Source organism: Rhinatrema bivittatum, chromosome 1 (genome assembly GCF_901001135.1).
Source record: "Rhinatrema bivittatum chromosome 1, aRhiBiv1.1, whole genome shotgun sequence".
Taxonomy (NCBI): Eukaryota; Metazoa; Chordata; class Amphibia; order Gymnophiona; family Rhinatrematidae; genus Rhinatrema; species Rhinatrema bivittatum.
In genome coordinates this window covers 393,189,336-393,208,273 of record NC_042615.1, presented here as the reverse complement: position 1 = coordinate 393,208,273, position 18,938 = coordinate 393,189,336, and the positions used below count along the sequence as shown (strand labels likewise).

The following is an 18,938-nucleotide window of genomic DNA, read 5'->3' as shown; positions in this document are numbered from 1 at the left end:
AGGGCTGAAAATGAAGGAGGTTAGCGTTGGGAGGTGGCTGCTGCTGCCGCGAGTTCCCGGGGGGGGGGGGAGGGGGAGAGAGAGAGTGAATGAGCGAGCAAGCATGTGTGTTTGAGATCCTGTGTGTGTGAGTGAGAGATTGCATGTATGTGAATGATTGAGAGCCTGTATATGTGAAAGAGAGTATGTCTGTGATTGAGATCCTGCCTGTGAGAGAGAGAGCATGAATGTAAGTTTACCATTGGGAACCTGTATGTGTAAGTTTGTAATTGAAAACCTGTTTGTTTGAAAGAGTATGTGTGTATGATTGAGATCCTTTGTGTGTGAGAGAGATCATGTGTATGTATGATTAAGAGCCTGTGTGTATAAGTAAGAGAGAGATCATGTGTGTCTGTGTCTGATTGACAGCTGGTTTAGGTGATGGAGCATGTGAGTATGTGATTGAGAGCCTGTGTTTAAATGAGAGAGAGAGACCATGTGTGTCTGTGTGATTGAGAGCTGATTTAGGTGAGGGAGCATGTGAGTATGTGATTGAGAGCCTGTGTTTAAATGAGAGAGAGAGACCATGTGTGTCTGTGTGTGATTGAGAGCTGATTTAGGTGAGGGAGCATGTGAGTATGTGATTGAGAGCCTGTGTGTAAATGAGAGAAAGAGAGGACATGTTTGTAAGCATGTGAATGAGAGTCTGTGTGTGAGAGAAAAAGACAGCATGTATTTATGTGATTGAAAGCCTGTGTGTGTGTAAGCGTGAAAAGATAGACAGCATGTGTGTAAATGTGTAATTAAGAGCCTATATAAGTGAGAGAGAAAAAACATTTGTATATGTGAGTGACTGAGAGCATGTGTGTATAGGTGTGTCATTGAGAGCCAGTGTGAGAGAGAGCGCTGGTATGTGACTGAGAGAGGAGAAAGTTCCAAGCAAACCACCCCACCTCCTGCTAATTCAGAACAATCTCAGGACACCTGGATATCAAACGTTCCCAGGTATGCAGAGCAAAAAAATTTTTGTATCCTTATTATTTTTCATTACTGGATCTTTGTGTCTGCTATTTTGAAATATTTTGTTGGTATCTGGAAATGTTTTATATGAGTTTTTAATTATTGGATATTCCACTCATCAGCTGTTTCGAAATATGTTCTTTTTGTTAGTACAGTTTTACTGCTGATGATTTTATATTTCTTGATTTGTTTTATAAGGATGTGTGATGTTTCTTTTTTCCTTTGTTACACTGCATACAGAGACTCTGGCTTGTTGCAGTTTCCAATTCAGTTTTTGTCTGCATGCTTCTTGTTATGCGTTTTGGTCTCTTTATTCTATGTTAGGTGAGGGACAGCACGTGATTCAGGTGAGGTTTTCTGCTGGCGTGTAGTTTCTGTGTAGGACTCTATAGCAGCCTGACTTGGTCCGTTTTCCTAATAGGAGATGTATTGGTGTCTTAAGGCCTGGTGTAATATTTTCAGAGACTTATTGTACTTTAAAAGTGTGATCTTACATAAAATGCACACATTTACTTGTATTTAGTTTTAAACATATTGTATGGCTCTCATGGAATTACATTTTAAAATATGTGGCGTTTATGGCTCTCTCAGCCAAAAAGGTTCCTGACCCCTGTATTAGATGATGTAACTGCAGCAGTTAGATCTGCATGCATTGTTCCGATTCCTGTGCAAGTTTGTTTGTCATCTGATAGAATTGAGATGATTGTCTCTACTGAGCCAGCCGAGATTTCTTTGTGGGACATTTGGAGAGCGATTTCTAGGATAAGAGTCTACTCTGTTCTATACTGTGAACCAGCTATGTGAGTACTCAGCTGCAGCAACTTCTAAATTATTTAATCTAGAGACCAGAGCAGTTACCTTAGAGACTAATTTTAATGCATTTTCTGAGGCAGTTACTAATTTACATTCTTCAATAGCTGCAGGTATTGATAAAGATAATTTGTTTATCCACCATAAATGTGAAACATTAGAGAATAAATTGCTTTGGTTACTGAATTTTCCCCAAACTTGTCTTATTTTAGGTAATGAATTGTTTAAGAAATATGTAACTGAGGTTTTACAATTTTCCCCTGGTAGGAATTTTTTATTGTCCAATTGGTTTTATTTACCTACTAAGAGGAAGGTCATAAGTCCAGAAGAAAGGGCTACAGATTTGTTAGTGCCCTTCTCTCGTACTGATCTTTCATTATTTCATCAGTCCTCATTTGATGATATAGCAACAAGTGCTACCTTTGTTGGTACTTATGCACTAGACTCAGATAGGGAATCATTTTTTCATCAATATTTAAAATATAAGGGCAGTTTATTTTGTGGACGAAAGATCCAGGCATTTCCAGATGTCTCTAGAGAGACGCAGTTAAGAAGGAAACATTTTCTCCAATGGAAACCTTGGGTTTTGGCTATTGGGGCTTCATTCTACCTAAAGTTTCCCTGTAGGTGGGCGATAAGCTTTCAGGGTCACAGATTCATCTTCATGGACCCCGCACATCTTGGTAGATAAAGCTTAATTATTTGTTGGTGATATTGTGGCCAAGGTTGGATCCATGGCTATTTTTGTTTGAATTATTCCTTTATTTGCTTCGTTTTTCCTAATAAGCTGTCCCTTGTTATGAGGACTTGTTCAAATATTTTTTTATTATTTATTTGTATATTGAGAATTGTAATTGCTTGATATAGTTGACTTTCTTTCTTTTTTTATAATTTTTTATTTTTGAAAAATTTTACATAATTTTCAAGAAATACACTTGTTAATTATAAATAAGAGACAACATGAATATCATTCTAGGAATATACAGAAAAGAATAAAATAATGATAATTATTACTATCATTATTATTATTATCTCTTAACCAAGTCCTCTACATGAGGATCCATATCACTACCTTAGGAAAATAATTAGAAAGACAGGCATTCAGGGATCATACCTATTTTGCAACAGGTCAATGCTAGGCTTTTATACTCCATCTAAGGCAATAGGAGAAGAGGCAAGAATAGTAGCAGGTAAAAAAAGGCTGAAAGTTGTGCCAGTAGGAAAAAAATATAGGACACATTCCGATACTTAATGATATATTTACATGGGAATTTCAGAAGGAAAAAAGCTCCTGTCTCTTGTACCCTAGGCCTTAGTAATAGGATTTGCTTTCTTTTCTTTTGGTTTGCCTCGCTAGATCTGGATAAATGCAAATCTTATTGTCAATGAATGTATCCAATCGGTGGCAGAAAAACAATTACAATATCCATTCTTGGTCAGATTCGAGTAAAAAGGTGACAATTAGAGTAGCTGGTGAGATCAAGTCCTTTTGAGTAGTTTCCAACATATTCGATAGATCCATCTGGGGAGTTTCAATTGGCGACAAAATGTGAAACCCCTTTTGATCTGACAGAGCCTTCTTAAGAGGTGGAATATAATAAACTCTTGAAACCAAGGGAAGAGTCTGTTCTGAAATTTTTAGAACCTCTAATAGGTATCTTCTCCCATGTCCTTAGGGAGGACTTTAGGATCCTTGGGGAAATTAATAATATGCAAATTCTTCCCACACACCTGATTTTCTAGCTGCTCCAATCTGTTGGTTAGAATCTGATTTTCTCTGATCATGGATTGTTGAACTGCAGATTCTCTTCCAATTTCCATCTTGATATTCACACAAGAACTTTTATTCAGGGCAACTCCACTTTCCACAGTTTTCAGGTGATTATCTAGCTTGTCCAAAGAGGAAATCACCCAATTAAATTGCTTAGAAATATTATAATTCAAAGTCTATATCGCCTCCCAAATAGATTCTAGGGTAATAGAAACAAGCCTTACCAATTCAGGCAACATTTCAGGTTCACTAGTTTCTTCATCTGGCTGCCGAAGATCAGAGGAGCTAGCACTGTCCTCGGTGTCCGGAGGGGCTTCAAAGGACCCCAGGACAATTTCTGGTGCAGTCAATGCTCCTAGGCGTGAGTTGCTTCCCTAACATCTGAGGGTGCCACTCCGCCAAGCGTTTGTGCTGTTCTGGTCTCTGCAGGGTTTACCGGGGCTGACCGTTGCTCTGGGGAAAATGATGTCAAAAGTTCAGGGAGGGAATCAGGTTCCGCTTCCTCCCGGCTCAGCTCTAGCAAACCGTCTGCCGGATTGAGAGATCCCCTGCGCACATGGGCGTCCATTGGGCCCAAGACTCTAGGCAAAGGTGTTGAAGGTAATACAACTCGCTCCCTGGCTCAACGCTTCCTGCCACAGTGAAGCATAATCAATTTGGTCTGGAACCTGGGAGGAACACCTCAAGCACGTCTCACACCGTCAGCCATCTCGGATCTTCCATCTACGATTTTCTTTCTTTATATCATTTGTATAATAATATAAAAATGTAATAAAGAATACATTTTAAAAACAATTCACTCAAAGACGACTTATGCTGCTGTGCGCACACAAGCTTAAAATAAAGTGCACATATACACTCACCAGGGCCATGTTATAATGTGTGCACAGGATAAAAAATTGCCATTTATCTGTCCTTGCACTCATTTTAAAGTTACCATTTATATGAGTACATGCTACTTACATGCATATATGCTAATTTTTACATGCATAAATCTTACAAAATTCATTCTTCTGCATACAATCAAGCTGTGGAATTTGTTGTCAGACGAAGTGGTCAAGGTGACTAGCATAGTATGGTTTAAAAGAGATTTGGACACGTTTCTGGAGGAAAAGTCCATAATGCATTATTAGCCAGCTAGACTTAAGAAAGATATTGAGTAACAGTATTTCCTGTTCATACCCCAGATCAGTCCAGATTCCTGAGTTTAGCCTCCCTGCCAGCAGATGGAGACAGAGAAGAAAAGCTTTTCTGATACTTTACATAGGGTGCTACCTGCAGTCCCTCACTATTTCTCTGTCTCCAGAAGATGGTAGAGGGGTAAAACCTGCAGTCTGAAGTAAAAAAAAAAAAGAAAAGGACAGAAATTTCAATTGGAATCATACTCACTGGGCTGTTAAGTTCTGGGAAGGACCATCCCCCAGATTGAGTGGGCGAGTAGGGGTTGGTGACCCTAATTTGCTCCAGCCTCAGGATGAGGTGAGTGGTTAGCCAATAATCCAGTTCCCTCCTTGTTACCCTGCTACTCACATTTGGCTCTCCAGTGGCTCTGGATGTTGGAGACAGGGGAGTATCCTTTCACGTTTTCTTTTTAGTTGCCAAAAACAAAAGTTAAAACTAAGGAGCAACTTTACTTAGAGTCAGACATCTGGGAAGCAGGCAAATGTGGCTCAAGGGACAGTGCAGGAGTAGTGTCAGGCAGCAACAGTCTTTGTGGGAGTGACCGGAATCAGCCATGACTAGCAGTGAGCGCTGTCCATGCGTGCAGGAACAGGCAGGTGGCATGGTGGCGGCTATGAAGGCAGGGAAATGCTGCTGTGCTTGTGGGGATAAAAAGTTGCATTTTTCTTCATCAGGGCTGCGTGACAAATGGAAGGCCGGAGAGAAAAGCTGTTCCAGCGCAACAGTGGTGGTCAATGAAGGGAGAACATCCTAATCAGCTGGGTCGGGTGAGGTACCTCTCCCCTGTACCGCAGGAATAGTGGCCATCTTGGAGTCTGATCCCATGTCACAAGAGTCAGCAGGGTGTAGGTCTGCCTCCTTCATCCTCTCTTGGGAGGGGACTCTCAGAAGAGGCTTTCACAGTGGAGTTTGTGCTTTTCAGGCATATGACCTTCCTGAAACATATAGAAACATAGAAATGACGGCAGAAGAAGACCAAACGGCCCATCCAGTCTGCCCAGCAAGCTTCACACATTTTTTTTCTCATACTTATCTGTTTCTCTTAGCTCTTTGGTTCTATTTCCCTTCCACCCCCACCATTAATGTAGAGAGCAGTGATGGAGCTGCAACCAAGTGAAATATCAAGCTTGATTAGTTACGGGTAGTAGGGGAAGTAACCGCCGCAATAAGCAAGCTACACCCATGCTTATTTGTTTTACCCAGACTGTGTTATTCAGCCCTTATTGGTTGTTTTTCTTCTCCCCTGCTGTTGAAGCAGGGAGCTATGCTGGATATGCGTGAAGTATCAGTTTTTCTTCTCCCCTGCCGTTGAAGCAGGATATGCATTGAAAGTGAAGTATCAGGCTTATTTGGTTTGGGGTAGTAACCGCCGTAACAAGCCAGCTACTCCCCGCTTTGTGAGTGTGAATCCTTTTTTCTTCTCCCCTGCTGTTGAAGCAGAGAGCTATGCTGGATATGCGTGAAGTATCAGTTTTTCTTCTCCCCTGCCGTTGAAGCAGAGAGCTATGCTGGATATGCGTGAAGTATCAGTTTTTCTTCTCCCCTGCCGTTGAAGCAGAGAGCTATGCTGGATATGTATTGAAAGTGAAGTATCAGGCTTATTTGGTTTGGGGTAGTAACCGCCGTAACAAGCCAGCTACTCCCCACTTTGTGAGTGCGAATCCTTTTTTCCACATTTCCTCTTGCTGTTGTAGCTTAGAGTGATGTTGGAGTCACAGAGAGTGCTGGGAAACAGCCCCCCTTTCTGAGCTTCCCAAGGCACTCCAAATCAAACAGAATAGTCTCCCTGGGAGGTGGGGGGAGCACAAAAACATCCAGAGAGTGCTCAGCTTGGCTGGACAACAGGGCAACCCCGTGGAAGAGTCTGAGGATTCTGAATGCAAGGATGAGCCACCAGATGGGTCTCTGGGGCAGAGTCCCCTCAGTACATTTCGGATCCAGATCTAGAGGCGGTACCGGTGACCAAAGGGGATGACCCTAAGGTGATCCGTCTGTTTCACAGGGAATAGTTGTGGCCCTTGATTCCACACGTGCTTAAAGAACTGGGCATCCAACTTCCTCAGGAGGTGTAAGACTGGGAAGGAATGGACCCTGCCATTGAAGGCTTGAGAGGTACAACTAAGGCTTTCCCCTTCCACAAGATGTTAAAGAAGCTCGTCAGGGAGTGAGACACCCTTAAAACCGATCTAAAAGTTGGAAGAGCAACAGTGAAATTGTACCCGTACCGGAAGTAGATACTTGAGCTTTTGGTGCTTCCGAAGTAGATGCTTCAGTCTCTGTGGTGACCAATAAAATCACTATTCCCTTGACAGGGTCCACCACACTGAAAAATATGCAGGACCCGATGCTGGACGTTCACGTGAAGAGGATTTTTTGAGGTTTCAGCTTTGGGTTTCCAGGCTACGGTGTGCAGCAGTTTTATGCAGAGAGCTTATTTGAACTGAGTTGAGCAGTTGCAGGCGAAGAAGACATTGTCATCATCCTCCATGAAACAGGCAGAGTACTTGGAGGCTGAGGTATCCTATGTGGAGGATGACTTGTATGCCTTGATTAGGACATCCTCCATGATGTCCATGGTTTCGGCCAGGCGACTGCTATGGTTAAGAAACTGGTCTGCAGATGATTGGTCAAAGTCTCAGCTAGTATCAGCAGAACAGAGCCCCTTCAGCAGTACAGGCAGGACCCAGTCCTTTTAAGGTGGGTGAAAACTGACCCAAGATACCCCTGGTCAAGGAACTAAGAGGGTTAATTCTTCACAATGAAGCAAGACCAGTCCTCTTCCAGATGTCATGGGGTTGTTAGACCATCTTTACGAGGAGGAAGCAAGAATTACAACTGAGCAGTGGATCTTTTTAAAAAAAAAAAAAGACCTGGCTTTTTAAACAAGCCTTCCCGGACAGTTCTTAACCATCTCCAGTTCATACAACAATGTCTCTTTATAGTAATTTAACTAATTATTAACTTATTTATATTTTGCCTTACAGTTCCTATCTCTCCCCACTCCCCCTTTCCGCTCTTCCAAGTTACTCTACCCCTGTTTTTTGTAACTGCTCCCCCCTTGCACGAGTTTAGTTCTTCTGTTCATTGCACCCCTTGTTCTATGTAAACCGGCATGATGTGACTTGTTCATGAATGCCGGTATATAAAAAAAAGTTAAATAAATAAATAAATAAATCTTGGAAGTGATACAAGACAGTTACGCGTTAGAATTTGCTCGCCCGGTGCAGGAAGCCTTCATAGTCTCTTCTTGCACTCCTTGCGCCAAATAGGTAGAGGGTTGTGAAATGGTGGACCACTTGCAACAGTTCGGAGCGATTGTTCTGGTTCCCTGGGAAGAAAGGGAAAAGGTTGGTATTTCCTTTATTTTGTGTTCTCGAAAAAGGAAGGGACATTCAGACCAGTTTTGGATTTAAAGGTCAATGCAGCCTTCAAAATACCACATTTTTTATGGAGACCCTGTGTTTGGTCATAGCAGCAATTTGCAAGGGAGAGTTCCTAATATCACTAGACCTCATAGAGTCATTATTGCATATCCCAATCAGGTAGGAGCACCAGAAGTTTAAAGAAGGTCAATGCAGCCTTCAAAATGTCAGGAAGTATTTCTTCACAGAGAGGGTGGTAGATGCATGGAATACCCTTCCGGAGGAAGTGGTGAAGACCAGAACTGTGAAGGACTTCAAAGGGGCGTGGGATAAACACTGTGGATCCATAAAGTCTAGAGGACGCGAATGAAGAGTGGGTGGCTCGCGGGAATGACGGCTACTGCCTGGAGAGAATACCCTTATTCAATAAACATACACACAGTTAATGCGACTCCAACATTGCTCCAAGCTTCAACGGCAAGAGGAAATGTGGAAAAAGATTTGCATTCACAAAAAATGGGGAGTAGCTTGCTTGTTACAGCAGTTACTACCCCAAACCAAATAAGCCTGATACTTCACTTTCAATGCATAACCAGCATAGCTCTCTGCTTCAACGGCAGGGGAGAAAGTCTGATACTCGTGCATATCCAGCATAGCTCTCTGCTTCAACGGCAGGGGAGAAAGTCTGATACTCGTGCATATCCAGCATAGCTCTCTGCTTCAAAGGCAGGGGGAATGAAGAAAAATGGATCTATATACAGACAACAACCAACAAGGACTGAATCACATAGTCTGAGTAAACAAATAAGCATGGGTGTAGCTTGCTTATTGCGGCGGTTACTACCCCTAACTAAGCTAGATATTTCTCTTAGATGCAGCTCCAACACTGCTCTTTGCATTAATGGTGGGGGTGGAAGGGAAATAGAACCAAAGGGTTACTAAGAGCCAAGAGTAACAGATAAGTATGAGAAGAAAAAAAAGTGCGAAGCTTGCTGGGCAGACTAGATAGGCCATTTGGTCTTCTTCTGCCGTCATTTCTATGTTTCTATGTTTCTATAGAAGTTCTGAGGTATATGATTCTGGGAGACCATTTTCAGTTTTGTGCCCTTCCTTTTGGTTTGGCGACAGTGCCATGTATGTTCACCAAAGTGATGGGGGGGGGGGGGTGTTGGCAGCCCTACGGAAGGAAGGAGTGCTGTTATATCTATATCTAGATGATGGCTTATTCAGCAAAGTCGGTGGTACAGTGGGTCCTAGAGAGGTTGAGGGCTCTGAACTGTGTGATAACCTAATGAAGAGCATTCTAATGCCATTTCAGCTGGGATGCTGCTCCACACATCCACCATTCTCTCTATAAAGAAATAATTCCTAAGGTTACTCCTTAGTCTGCCCCCTTTCACCCTCATCCTATGACCCCTCATTCTGGAATCCTCCATTGAAAGAAGCCTGCGTCCTGTGCATGGAAACCTCGGCGGTATTTAAATGTCTCTATCATATCTTTTTTTATCTTGCCTTTCTTCTACAAGGCAAGTAAATTTAATACACAAAAAAGTATGCAAAATCGGAATTAAAATACAATAATGTGCTAAGCCTATTGTATTTTAGTACATCAGTCTGTCTATGAGGTGTTGTGCTGGAGATGGACCCTTGGCCTGGTGCAGGATTGGTATGGCCCTCTGGTCGGATCCAGAGAGCGCCTGCCACCAGGAGGTGGAGCACATGAGGAGACAGAGGCTAGCAGGAGCTTCGCCAATAACAGTCCGGGGTTTCTGCAGGTTGAGCCCTTGGGTACCCGGACCGCCTGGACTTAGGTGGGCCTCAGATGGTCTCCCACAGAGGTAGCGGAGGGGTGTGCCCACCACGAGCAAGGGTGTGCGGCTGAAGCAGATAGGATGGACTGGACCTGAACTGGAAGCTCTGGAGATCTCAGGGAGGTAACAGTTCAGGAAGGTTCTCCGGGCGAGACAGGCAGCACCTGCAGGTCTAGTCAGATGGAAGCCACGGGTGGATTCCCAGCAGGGTGGTCTGGTAATCACAGTATGCCAGAACAGAGTGTCTGAGTGAGGTGCAAGGGTCAGAACCAGAGTATTAGTCCAGAAGTGGTTAGCCAAAGCAGGGGTCAATACCAAGGTCAGTCCGAGCGTAGTCAAAGCAAGCAGTCAATTCCAGGCGGCAGACGAGAGAATGGTCAGGCAGGCAGAGGTCAGTTCCAAGCAGCAGACAAAAGAATGGTCAGGCAGACAGTGGTCAGTACCAGAGATCACTCCGTAAGGTACTACCTGAGGAAGGATGCCAGGAACACACGGAGACTCAGGAACAAGGAGATGCTGGAACAAGGAAACACTGGAACATGGAGATAGGCAAACTCAGAACACCACGATTTCAACCCAATTGCCAAGGCGAGGTCCTGGGAACAGGACCTCGCCTTTATACGGCGGCTAAGTGACGTCATCGGGCTGTGTCGCGGAGCTGGTTCTTGCCGTTGGCCCTTTAAAGAGCTGGGTGGTCTGCGCGCACATGCCTAGGGGCGGGGCCGGCACCGGAGAGGACACCGCGCCCCAGCGTGGAGTTAGGCCCGACGTGGAGGGCCTGGAAGACGTTGCCGCGGGGCGCCGCTAACGGGAGGTACTGGCAGCAGCAGCAGCGGGAGAGGACAGCCTGGGGCCCGTTAGCGCAGGAACAAGGTGAACAGGCCCGGGCGTGGGCCTAGCGTGGACAGGACGCGCAACATGAGGTAGAGCTATTTAAGATTGTGTCCCTACCTCTCACTAGTTATTCAGCATTAAGGTGGTCAGTTTATATTCTTTAGATTCCCAACTGTTTAACAAATGTATTTATAACAAACAGGTTTTGTTTTGTCAGGTTTGACAGCTGTAACGTATAGGGCCAGATTTTCAAAGGGTTGTGCACGTAAATGCTCCAGCGCCCTGAGCCTATTTTGCATAGGTCCGGCGACGCACGCAAGCACCAGGATGCGTGTATGTGTCGAGGCTTTGTGAAAGGGGCGGGGGCAGGACCGAGGCCTCCGGCACAGCGGCCGTGCCGGGGGATCGCACGCCAGCATTCGGCCGGCGCGCACAACCTACACCTGCCCAGAGGCAGGCGCAACTTATTAAACAAAGGTGAGGGGGTGTTTTAGGTAAGGCTGAGGGGCGGGTTAGGTAGGGGAAGGGAGGGGAAGGTGGGGGGGGGAGGGACTGGGGAAAGCCATCGGGGGCTCCCCTAGGGCTCGGCGCGTGCACCCCATTGTGCACGCCGACCCCGGAATTTATAACATGCATGCAGCTGCGCGTGCATGTTATAAAATCGGGTGTACATTTGTGCGTGCCGGGTTGCGCGCACAAATGTACGCCCGCGTGTTAGGGATGTGAATCGTTTATCTGACGATTGAAAATATCGTCCGATATTTTCAATCGTCCGATATTTTCAATATCGTCAGATATCGGGGGGTCCCCGATAGCGGTAGGAAACCCCACGATTAATTTAGTGGGTTTTCTTATCGTTATTGGGGGGGGGGGGGGGCGGGAAGAAAGGACACAACCTAAAAACACAACCTGACCCTTTAAAATGAGTTTATTAGTATCCCCCCACCCTCCCAAAATGTTTAAATACCTGGTGGTCCAGCGGGGGTCCTGGGAGCATTCTCGAGTGCTCGGGCCGTCGGCTGCCAGTAAACAAAATGGCGCCGATGGCCCTTTGCCATTAGCATGTGACAGGGTATCCATGCCATTGGTTGGCCCCTGTCACATGGTAGGTGCACTGGATGGCCCGCGCCATTTTTAAAGATGGCGCCGGCCATCCATTGCTGGACCCCCGCTGGACCACCAGGTATTTAAAAATATTTGGGGGGTGGGTCCGGAGGGTGGGGGGATACTAACAAACTCATAGAAACATAGAAACATAGAAATGACGGCAGAAGAAGACCAAACTGCCCATCCAGTCTGCCCAGCAAGCTTCACATTTTTTTCTCATACTTATCTGTTTCTCTTAGCTCTTTGGTTCTATTTCCCTTCCACCCCCACCATTAATGTAGAGAGCAGTGATGGAGCTGCAACCAAGTGAAATATCAAGCTTGATTAGTTAGGGGTAGTAGGGGTAGTAACCGCCGCAATAAGCAAGCTACACCCATGTTTATTTGTTTTACCCAGACTGTGTTATTCAGCCCTTATTGGTTGTTTTTCTTCTCCCCTGCCGTTGAAGTAGAGAGCTATGCTGGATATGCGTGAAGTATCAGTTTTTCTTCTCCCCTGCGGTTGAAGCAGGATATGCATTGAAAGTGAAGTATCAGGCTTATTTGGTTTGGGGTAGTAACCGCCGTAACAAGCCGGCTACTCCCCGCTTTGTGAGTGCGAATCCTTTTTTCTTCTCCCCTGCCGTTGAAGCAGAGAGCTATGCTGGATATGCGTGAAGTATCAGTTTTTCTTCTCCCCTGCCGTTGAAGCAGAGAGCTATGCGTGAAGTATCAGTTTTTCTTCTCCCCTGCTGTTGAAGCAGAGAGCTATGCTGGATATGTATTGAAAGTGAAGTATCAGGCTTATTTGGTTTGGGGTAGTAACCGCCGTAACAAGCCATTTTAAAGAGTCGGCTCATTTTAAAGAGTCATTTTAAAGAAGAAGAGAGCACGCCGGTGCCGCTGACTCAGCGGCACCGGCGTGCTCTCTTCTTCCCGCGGCCCGGAAGAGGAAGTGGAGAGCATCGGGTGCCTGCGCAGGAAGAAGAGGCCACGCTAGTGTCCGACGGGAAGAAGACTGCAGCGGGGCTCGGAGGAAAATGGAGTTTCAACCGCGGCCGATGGGACTCCGCCTCCGCGAGGGCTGAAAATGAAGAGGTTAGCGTTGGGAGGAGGTTGCTGCCGCCGCGAGTTCCCGGGGTGGGGGAGAGAGATAGTGAATGAGCGAGCAAGCATGTGTGTTTGAGATCCTGTGTGTGTGAGTGAGAGATTGCATGTATGTGAATGATTGAGAGCCTGTGTATGTGAAAGAGAGTATGTCTGTGATTGAGAGCCTGCCTGTGAGAGAGAGAGAGAGCATGAATGTAAGTTTACCATTGGGAACCTGTATGTGTAAGTTTGTGTGAAAGAGTATGTGTGTATGATTGAGATCCTTTGTGTGTGAGAGAAATCATGTGTATGTATGATTAAGAGCCTGTGTGTATAAGTAAGAGAGAGATCATGTGTGTCTGTGTCTGATTGACAGCTGGTTTAGGTGATGGAGCATGTGAGTATGTGATTGAGAGCCTGTGTGTAAATGAGAGAAAGAGAGGACATGTTTGTAAGCATGTGAATGAGAGTCTGTGTGTGAGAGAAAAAGACAGCATGTATTTATGTGATTGAAAGCCTGTGTGTGTGTGTAAGCGTGAAAAGATAGACAGCATGTGTGTAAATGTGTAATTAAGAGCCTATATAAGTGAGAGAAAAAGCATGTGTATATGTGAGTACTGAGAGCATGTGTGTATAGGTGTGTCATTGAGAGCCAGTGTGAGAGAGAGCACTGGTATGTGACTGAGAGAGGAGAAAGTTCCAAGCAAACCACCCCACCTCCTGCTAATTCAGAACAATCTCAGGACACCTGGATATCAAATGTTCCCAGGTATGCAGAGCAAAAAAATTTTTGTATCCTTATTATTTTTCATTACTGGGTCTTTGTGTCTGCTATTTTTAAATATTTTGTTGGTATCTGGAAATGTTTTATATGAGTTTTTAATTATTCCACTCATCAGCTGTTTTGAAATATGTTCTTTTTGTTAGTACAGTTTTACTGCTGATGATTTTATATTTCTTGATTTGTTTTATAAGGATGGGTGATGTTTCTTTTTTCCTTTGTTACACTGCATACAGAGACTCTGGCTTGTTGTAGTTTCCAATTCAGTTTTTTCTGCATGCTTCTTGTTATGCGTTTTGGTCTCTTTATTCTATGTTAGGTGAGGGACAGCACGTGATTCAGGTGAGGTTTTCTGCTGGCGTGTTGTTTCTGTGTAGGACTCTATAGCAGCCTGACTTGGTCCGTTTTCCTAATAGGAGATGTATTGGTGTCTTAAGGCCTGGTGTAATATTTTCAGAGACTTATTGTACTTTAAAAGTGTGATCTTACATAAAATGCACACATTTACTTGTATTTAGTTTTAAACATATTGTATGGCTCTCATGGAATTACATTTTAAAATATGTGGCATTTATGGCTCTCTCAGCCAAAAAGGTTCCTGACCCCCTGGTATAGAGCTTAGCCACTACTGCTGCTTCTGGTGTGTACTACAGCCTGCATGGAAGAAGAGTAAGAGAGCTGCTGGAGGGGGTAAGTAAAGATGGCTTTTTAAGTTCATTTTTCTTGATTGACTGCCATTTTAATTATTTAATATTATGTGATGTGTCTGCTTTTTTTGTTTGAGCAACAAGTATAGCTTTGGTTTATGTTTATTTTATATATTTTTATTTATTTATTTATAAAAGAGTTTCTATACCGTTGATAAGACAAATCATCTCAATGGTTTACATGGCATAAAAATGTCAAATAAGTGTTCTGTTATAAATACAGACTTCGTTATTTTCATTAATGCACAATGTAAGTTAATTGTGTGTGGAGGCGGGGGGGGGGGGGGGGCGGCATAGCTGACGTTTCGCCTAGGGCGCCTAATACCCTTGCACCGGCCCTGGCGGGGCGAAGCTGGCGACCTGCCTTCTCCAACCCCAAAAGGGAAGAGACATGGCCCAAAAAGCTAGCGCGTCGCAGTGACGTATGTTGCTGGAGCCGCGCAGGCAGGAAGGAGGTGTATCAGCCACTGCAGGTGCTCCTTCTACTTCCTTCCTGCCCGCCCTGCCCCGGAAGACAAATGTTGCCGGAGCCGCACGGGGAGGAAGGAGGAGGCACGTCAGCCGCGTGGGTAGAAGAGGCGCTTCAGCCGCGTGCAAAAGAGGAGCAGTGGGGCCGGGAAGACTAGGGCCACTGCAGAGCCCATCCTGTGGCAACCCGTAAAGAAGAGGCCCAGAGGTGAGAGAGAGGTGTGTGCGAGTATGAGATGAGTTGAGAGACTGTGTGTGTTTGCAGAGACAGCATGTGAGAGCCTCTGTGTGTGTGAAAGAGACAGCATGTAAGAGTGAGAGCCTGTGCTTGAGCAAGGCAGCATGTGGGGGTGTGAGAGAGCCTGTGTGTGAGACTCAGACAGCCTGTGCCAGTGAGAGCCTGTGTATGTGTGTGTGAGAGAGAAATGCATGTGAGAATGAGAACCTGACTGTGTGTTTGAGGGAAGAAGACAGGTGGAGAGAAAAGAAATAGAAAAAAAGGCAATATAAAAGGAAATGGCAAAAAATTAGAAAGGGAAGCAGATGTAAAAAAAAAAAAAATACTTTTTACTGATTGGCACATGTAATCTTTGGGAATGTGCAAGAGTAGCACTTTCTCTATGGCGGATCTCACAATGTACGAGATCAACATGGAGAAAGTGGAAACCCACGGGGCCTGCACAGAGGAGGCAGCAGAATGGGCTTCAGTGCCAATAGCAGCAATCAGTGCCTCCCCAATAGCCACGTGGCAGCAGTGGCAGTAATTAGATTAATTGTTTGACTCAGCTGGAGGTGACAAAGTATGAAGTGGGATGTGAAATCAGCTTGATCTGGTGGAGAATTAGGATTGCTGTTACACATGAACTGTATTTGGCAAACATAAAGGGAGCCAGGATAATCAATTGATGCCTGCAGCTGAGGACTGATTCATTATGACTCATGTAGAAATTAGTGCATTTTCCAGATTAGTCTGCATAACACAATTCTCAACATTCAGCATTATTTCTGCTGCATAGAGTTTTATCTGAGAGGCTCTGAGGTTGTGAGGGAGCCAGTAAGAGAGCATGAGTGTGTATGAGAAAATCCAGGGGAGTAAGAGTGTGGGGGGGGAGAGAGTGTCTTACACCCTGAGAGTGTATCAGTGTCTGTGAGAGTGAGAGGTTATGGTGGGTATAAGAGCATGAATGTGTAAGTATGTGACAGTGTATGTGTGAGAGAGAATGGACATGTGAGTGTATGTGTGAGAGAGAGAGGATAACCTCCTAATCCTCGACAATATCAGGGTGACTGGAAATCAAGAGCTCCCATGTATGGACAGCAGGGGCTTTTTAAAATCCTTATTAGTTTTAATTATTGTGTGTTATTTGATATATGTGCTGTTTTGAAATATTATTGGTGTTTGGGAAATTATAAAAATGTATATGATTTTAATTAATAGAAATTCTATTTATCAGTAATTTTAAAGTATTCTTTTATTAGTATGGTTTTACTATTATAACTGATGCTTTATGTTTCTTAATTTTATTGTTTTATAAGGAATGGTGGTTCTGTTTATAAATGTCATAATAAATAAGTATGCACTAAAATCCAACCCCATCCATAACCCCGCCCCCATATGACCAAAGCCCCACCCTCACCCCACCCTCACCCCGCCCTCGCGGGGCGAGGGGTTACCGCAACATGAGGAACTGTATTTCGGGGTCACGGCATTAGAAAGGTTGAGAACCACTGATCTAAAGGGAAATCACTATATTTGAAATACTGCAGTAAGTTGCTTCGCAGGTTGTGATATTTAAAATATGAAATGTTTTTCTATGATTTTCTTGTATCCTGTTGCTTTGAAATTTGCATTGCAAAGCCTTTCTACCCATAAAATAAATATTCTCATGTTTTATCATTGGCAGGGATTAGAACTCAAGCGGTGGACTGCGAAGGCCAATCATTTAAGCTGTCCATCACCTGAAGCTTTCACATTCTTGCCACGCAGTTCACATTGGACACCTCTAAGAGAAATGTGGAAACCTAGCTTTGAACAATCCAAAAAAGAGGCCCAAGTACTCCGACAACTGGTGAACAGGAATATAAACTTTACATCTCAGGAGTTCTGGAATCTTGTGTTTAAAAACTAATTTTAGGGGAATGGAAAAAGAAAAGGAAATGATCACTCACCGCAGAAAGGAAATTCCTGCCTCTGATATTGTATTTTAAAAGCTTACTTGATATCTCATTCAGTACTTTGTAAATTGTAATATTTGGTCACTGCTCTTTTATAGCTCACTGTAATGTTATATCTTTTCTTGATTAACTTATCAAAAATCTTGTTTTTGACTCTCCTGCAGGTCTAATTACATTCAGGCCGATACAGAACGATGTACTCGGCCGAGTGCACCGTTTAGCTCCCGTTTGGCCATGCGTTTTTGACGTGCTATTATTACCCCTTATACTGTAAGGGATAATAGCGCGTGGAAAACACGCAGCCAACCCCCCCTAAACTAATAGCGCTCATCACATGCAAATGCATATTGATGAGCCTATTAGTTAGTCATCCAAAATATAGAAAGTAAAATGTGCGGCCAAGCCACACATTTTACTCTCAGAAAGTAACGCCTGCCAAAGGCAAGCGTTAATTTCAGACAGCACCGGGCAAGTGTACAGAAAAGCAGAAAAAACTGCTTTTCTGTATAACCTCCCACTTAATATCATAGTGATATTAAGTCGGAGGCCCCAAAAATTTAAAAAAAAAAATTCTTAAAAAAAAAAAATGCCCGTGGGTTGGAAAACAGATGCTCAATTTTGCTGGCGTCCGTTTTCCGAACTCGTGGCTGTCAGCGGGTTTGACAACTGACGCCAGTAAAATTAAGCGTCAGTTGTCAGACCCGCTGACAGTCACCGCTTCCGCTAATAAGGAGGTGCTAGGGACGCGCGAGTGTCCCTAGTGCCTCCTTATTAGCGCAGGCCCTAATTTAAATAAAGAATCGCACACCCAGGAGAGGTGCCTGGGCGCGCTTCGGGAGAGGGGCGCTCGCCTCGGAGCGCCAGCTCTCCCGCAGCGTTTACTGAATCGGCCTGACTGGCAGTGGTTTTCTAATATATCTGCTACAGTGCACACATACGGAAATGTATTGGTTGAACTGAAATTAACCAGAAGCCTTTTATCACATTCAAAATTAATATTGTCAAAACTTTCATAGCTGCTTTTATTTATACCTAATGAGTGTAACAGTTTGAATAACTAATCATATCTGTCCTTTCACAGATGCATTAACCAACAAATAAAACCAATTCAACCTTACCCTATGAGCTTCCTATCGGACCTGTAATAGCCTATCATCCGAATTTTAAAAGTCCGCACGTAAAACTGGGGGATAGCACCATGGCCGGGCCCTGCGCGCGCCGAGCACATTTTCGAAAGAGCCCAGCCATGTACATATCTCCCGGTAAATGCAGAAGTGCTGGGCCAACAAAAAGAGGCGGGCCGGGGAGAAGGGGCCGAGGCCAGCCGGGACAGTTAAAAAAAAACAAAAATAGGATAGAGAGGTAGATGTTATGGGTCAGAGAGGAGAGGGGAAAAAGTAGGAAGGTTAGCTAGGGGTATAGGGAAGTTCCCTCCCTGTCCGCTTCTTAATTGGAGCGGACTGGGAGGGAACTGGGGATGGCCTACCCGCATCACCGCGTGTTGCTTTTGAAAATTCCCCCACCCCGCGAGCGCAAGTCCCAACCTGCACGCACGGATTTTAAAATCCGGCGCGCTTATGCACAAGGGAACCATATAACATGAACGCACTGACGCGCACATGTTATAAAATAGCCGCATGCATGTGCGAGCGCCAGGAACCATATGGATGCTTTAAAATTGACCCCTATGACATTTGGCATTATTGTTTAATCTTGAAATGGTTTAGAGATTCTAAGAAAAATAGAGCACTGTGACTGGTGCCTGTCAACTATAATTAATAAGTGCATAAAGAGTTTCAAAAATTTCTATTCCATTTCAATCTAACCCCCCACCTCTCCAGGGTGTATTCATAGTGAACCCTCC

The 18,938-nt window shown here is 44.4% G+C and overlaps 1 protein-coding gene across 2 annotated transcripts in view; it reads left to right on the top strand.

Moving 5' to 3' along the window:
• FUT10 (fucosyltransferase 10) overlaps positions 1–17,371 on the top strand; it is a 156,780-nt gene extending 139,409 nt beyond the window's left edge. For both annotated transcript variants that reach the window (XM_029601741.1, XM_029601736.1), the window contains one exon: positions 16,804–17,371. In XM_029601741.1, the coding sequence (XP_029457601.1) occupies positions 16,804–17,028 (225 nt within the window). In that variant the 3' untranslated portion in view covers positions 17,029–17,371. The remainder of the gene's footprint in view (positions 1–16,803) is intronic.
• The last annotated feature ends 1,567 nt before the right edge of the window (positions 17,372–18,938 follow it).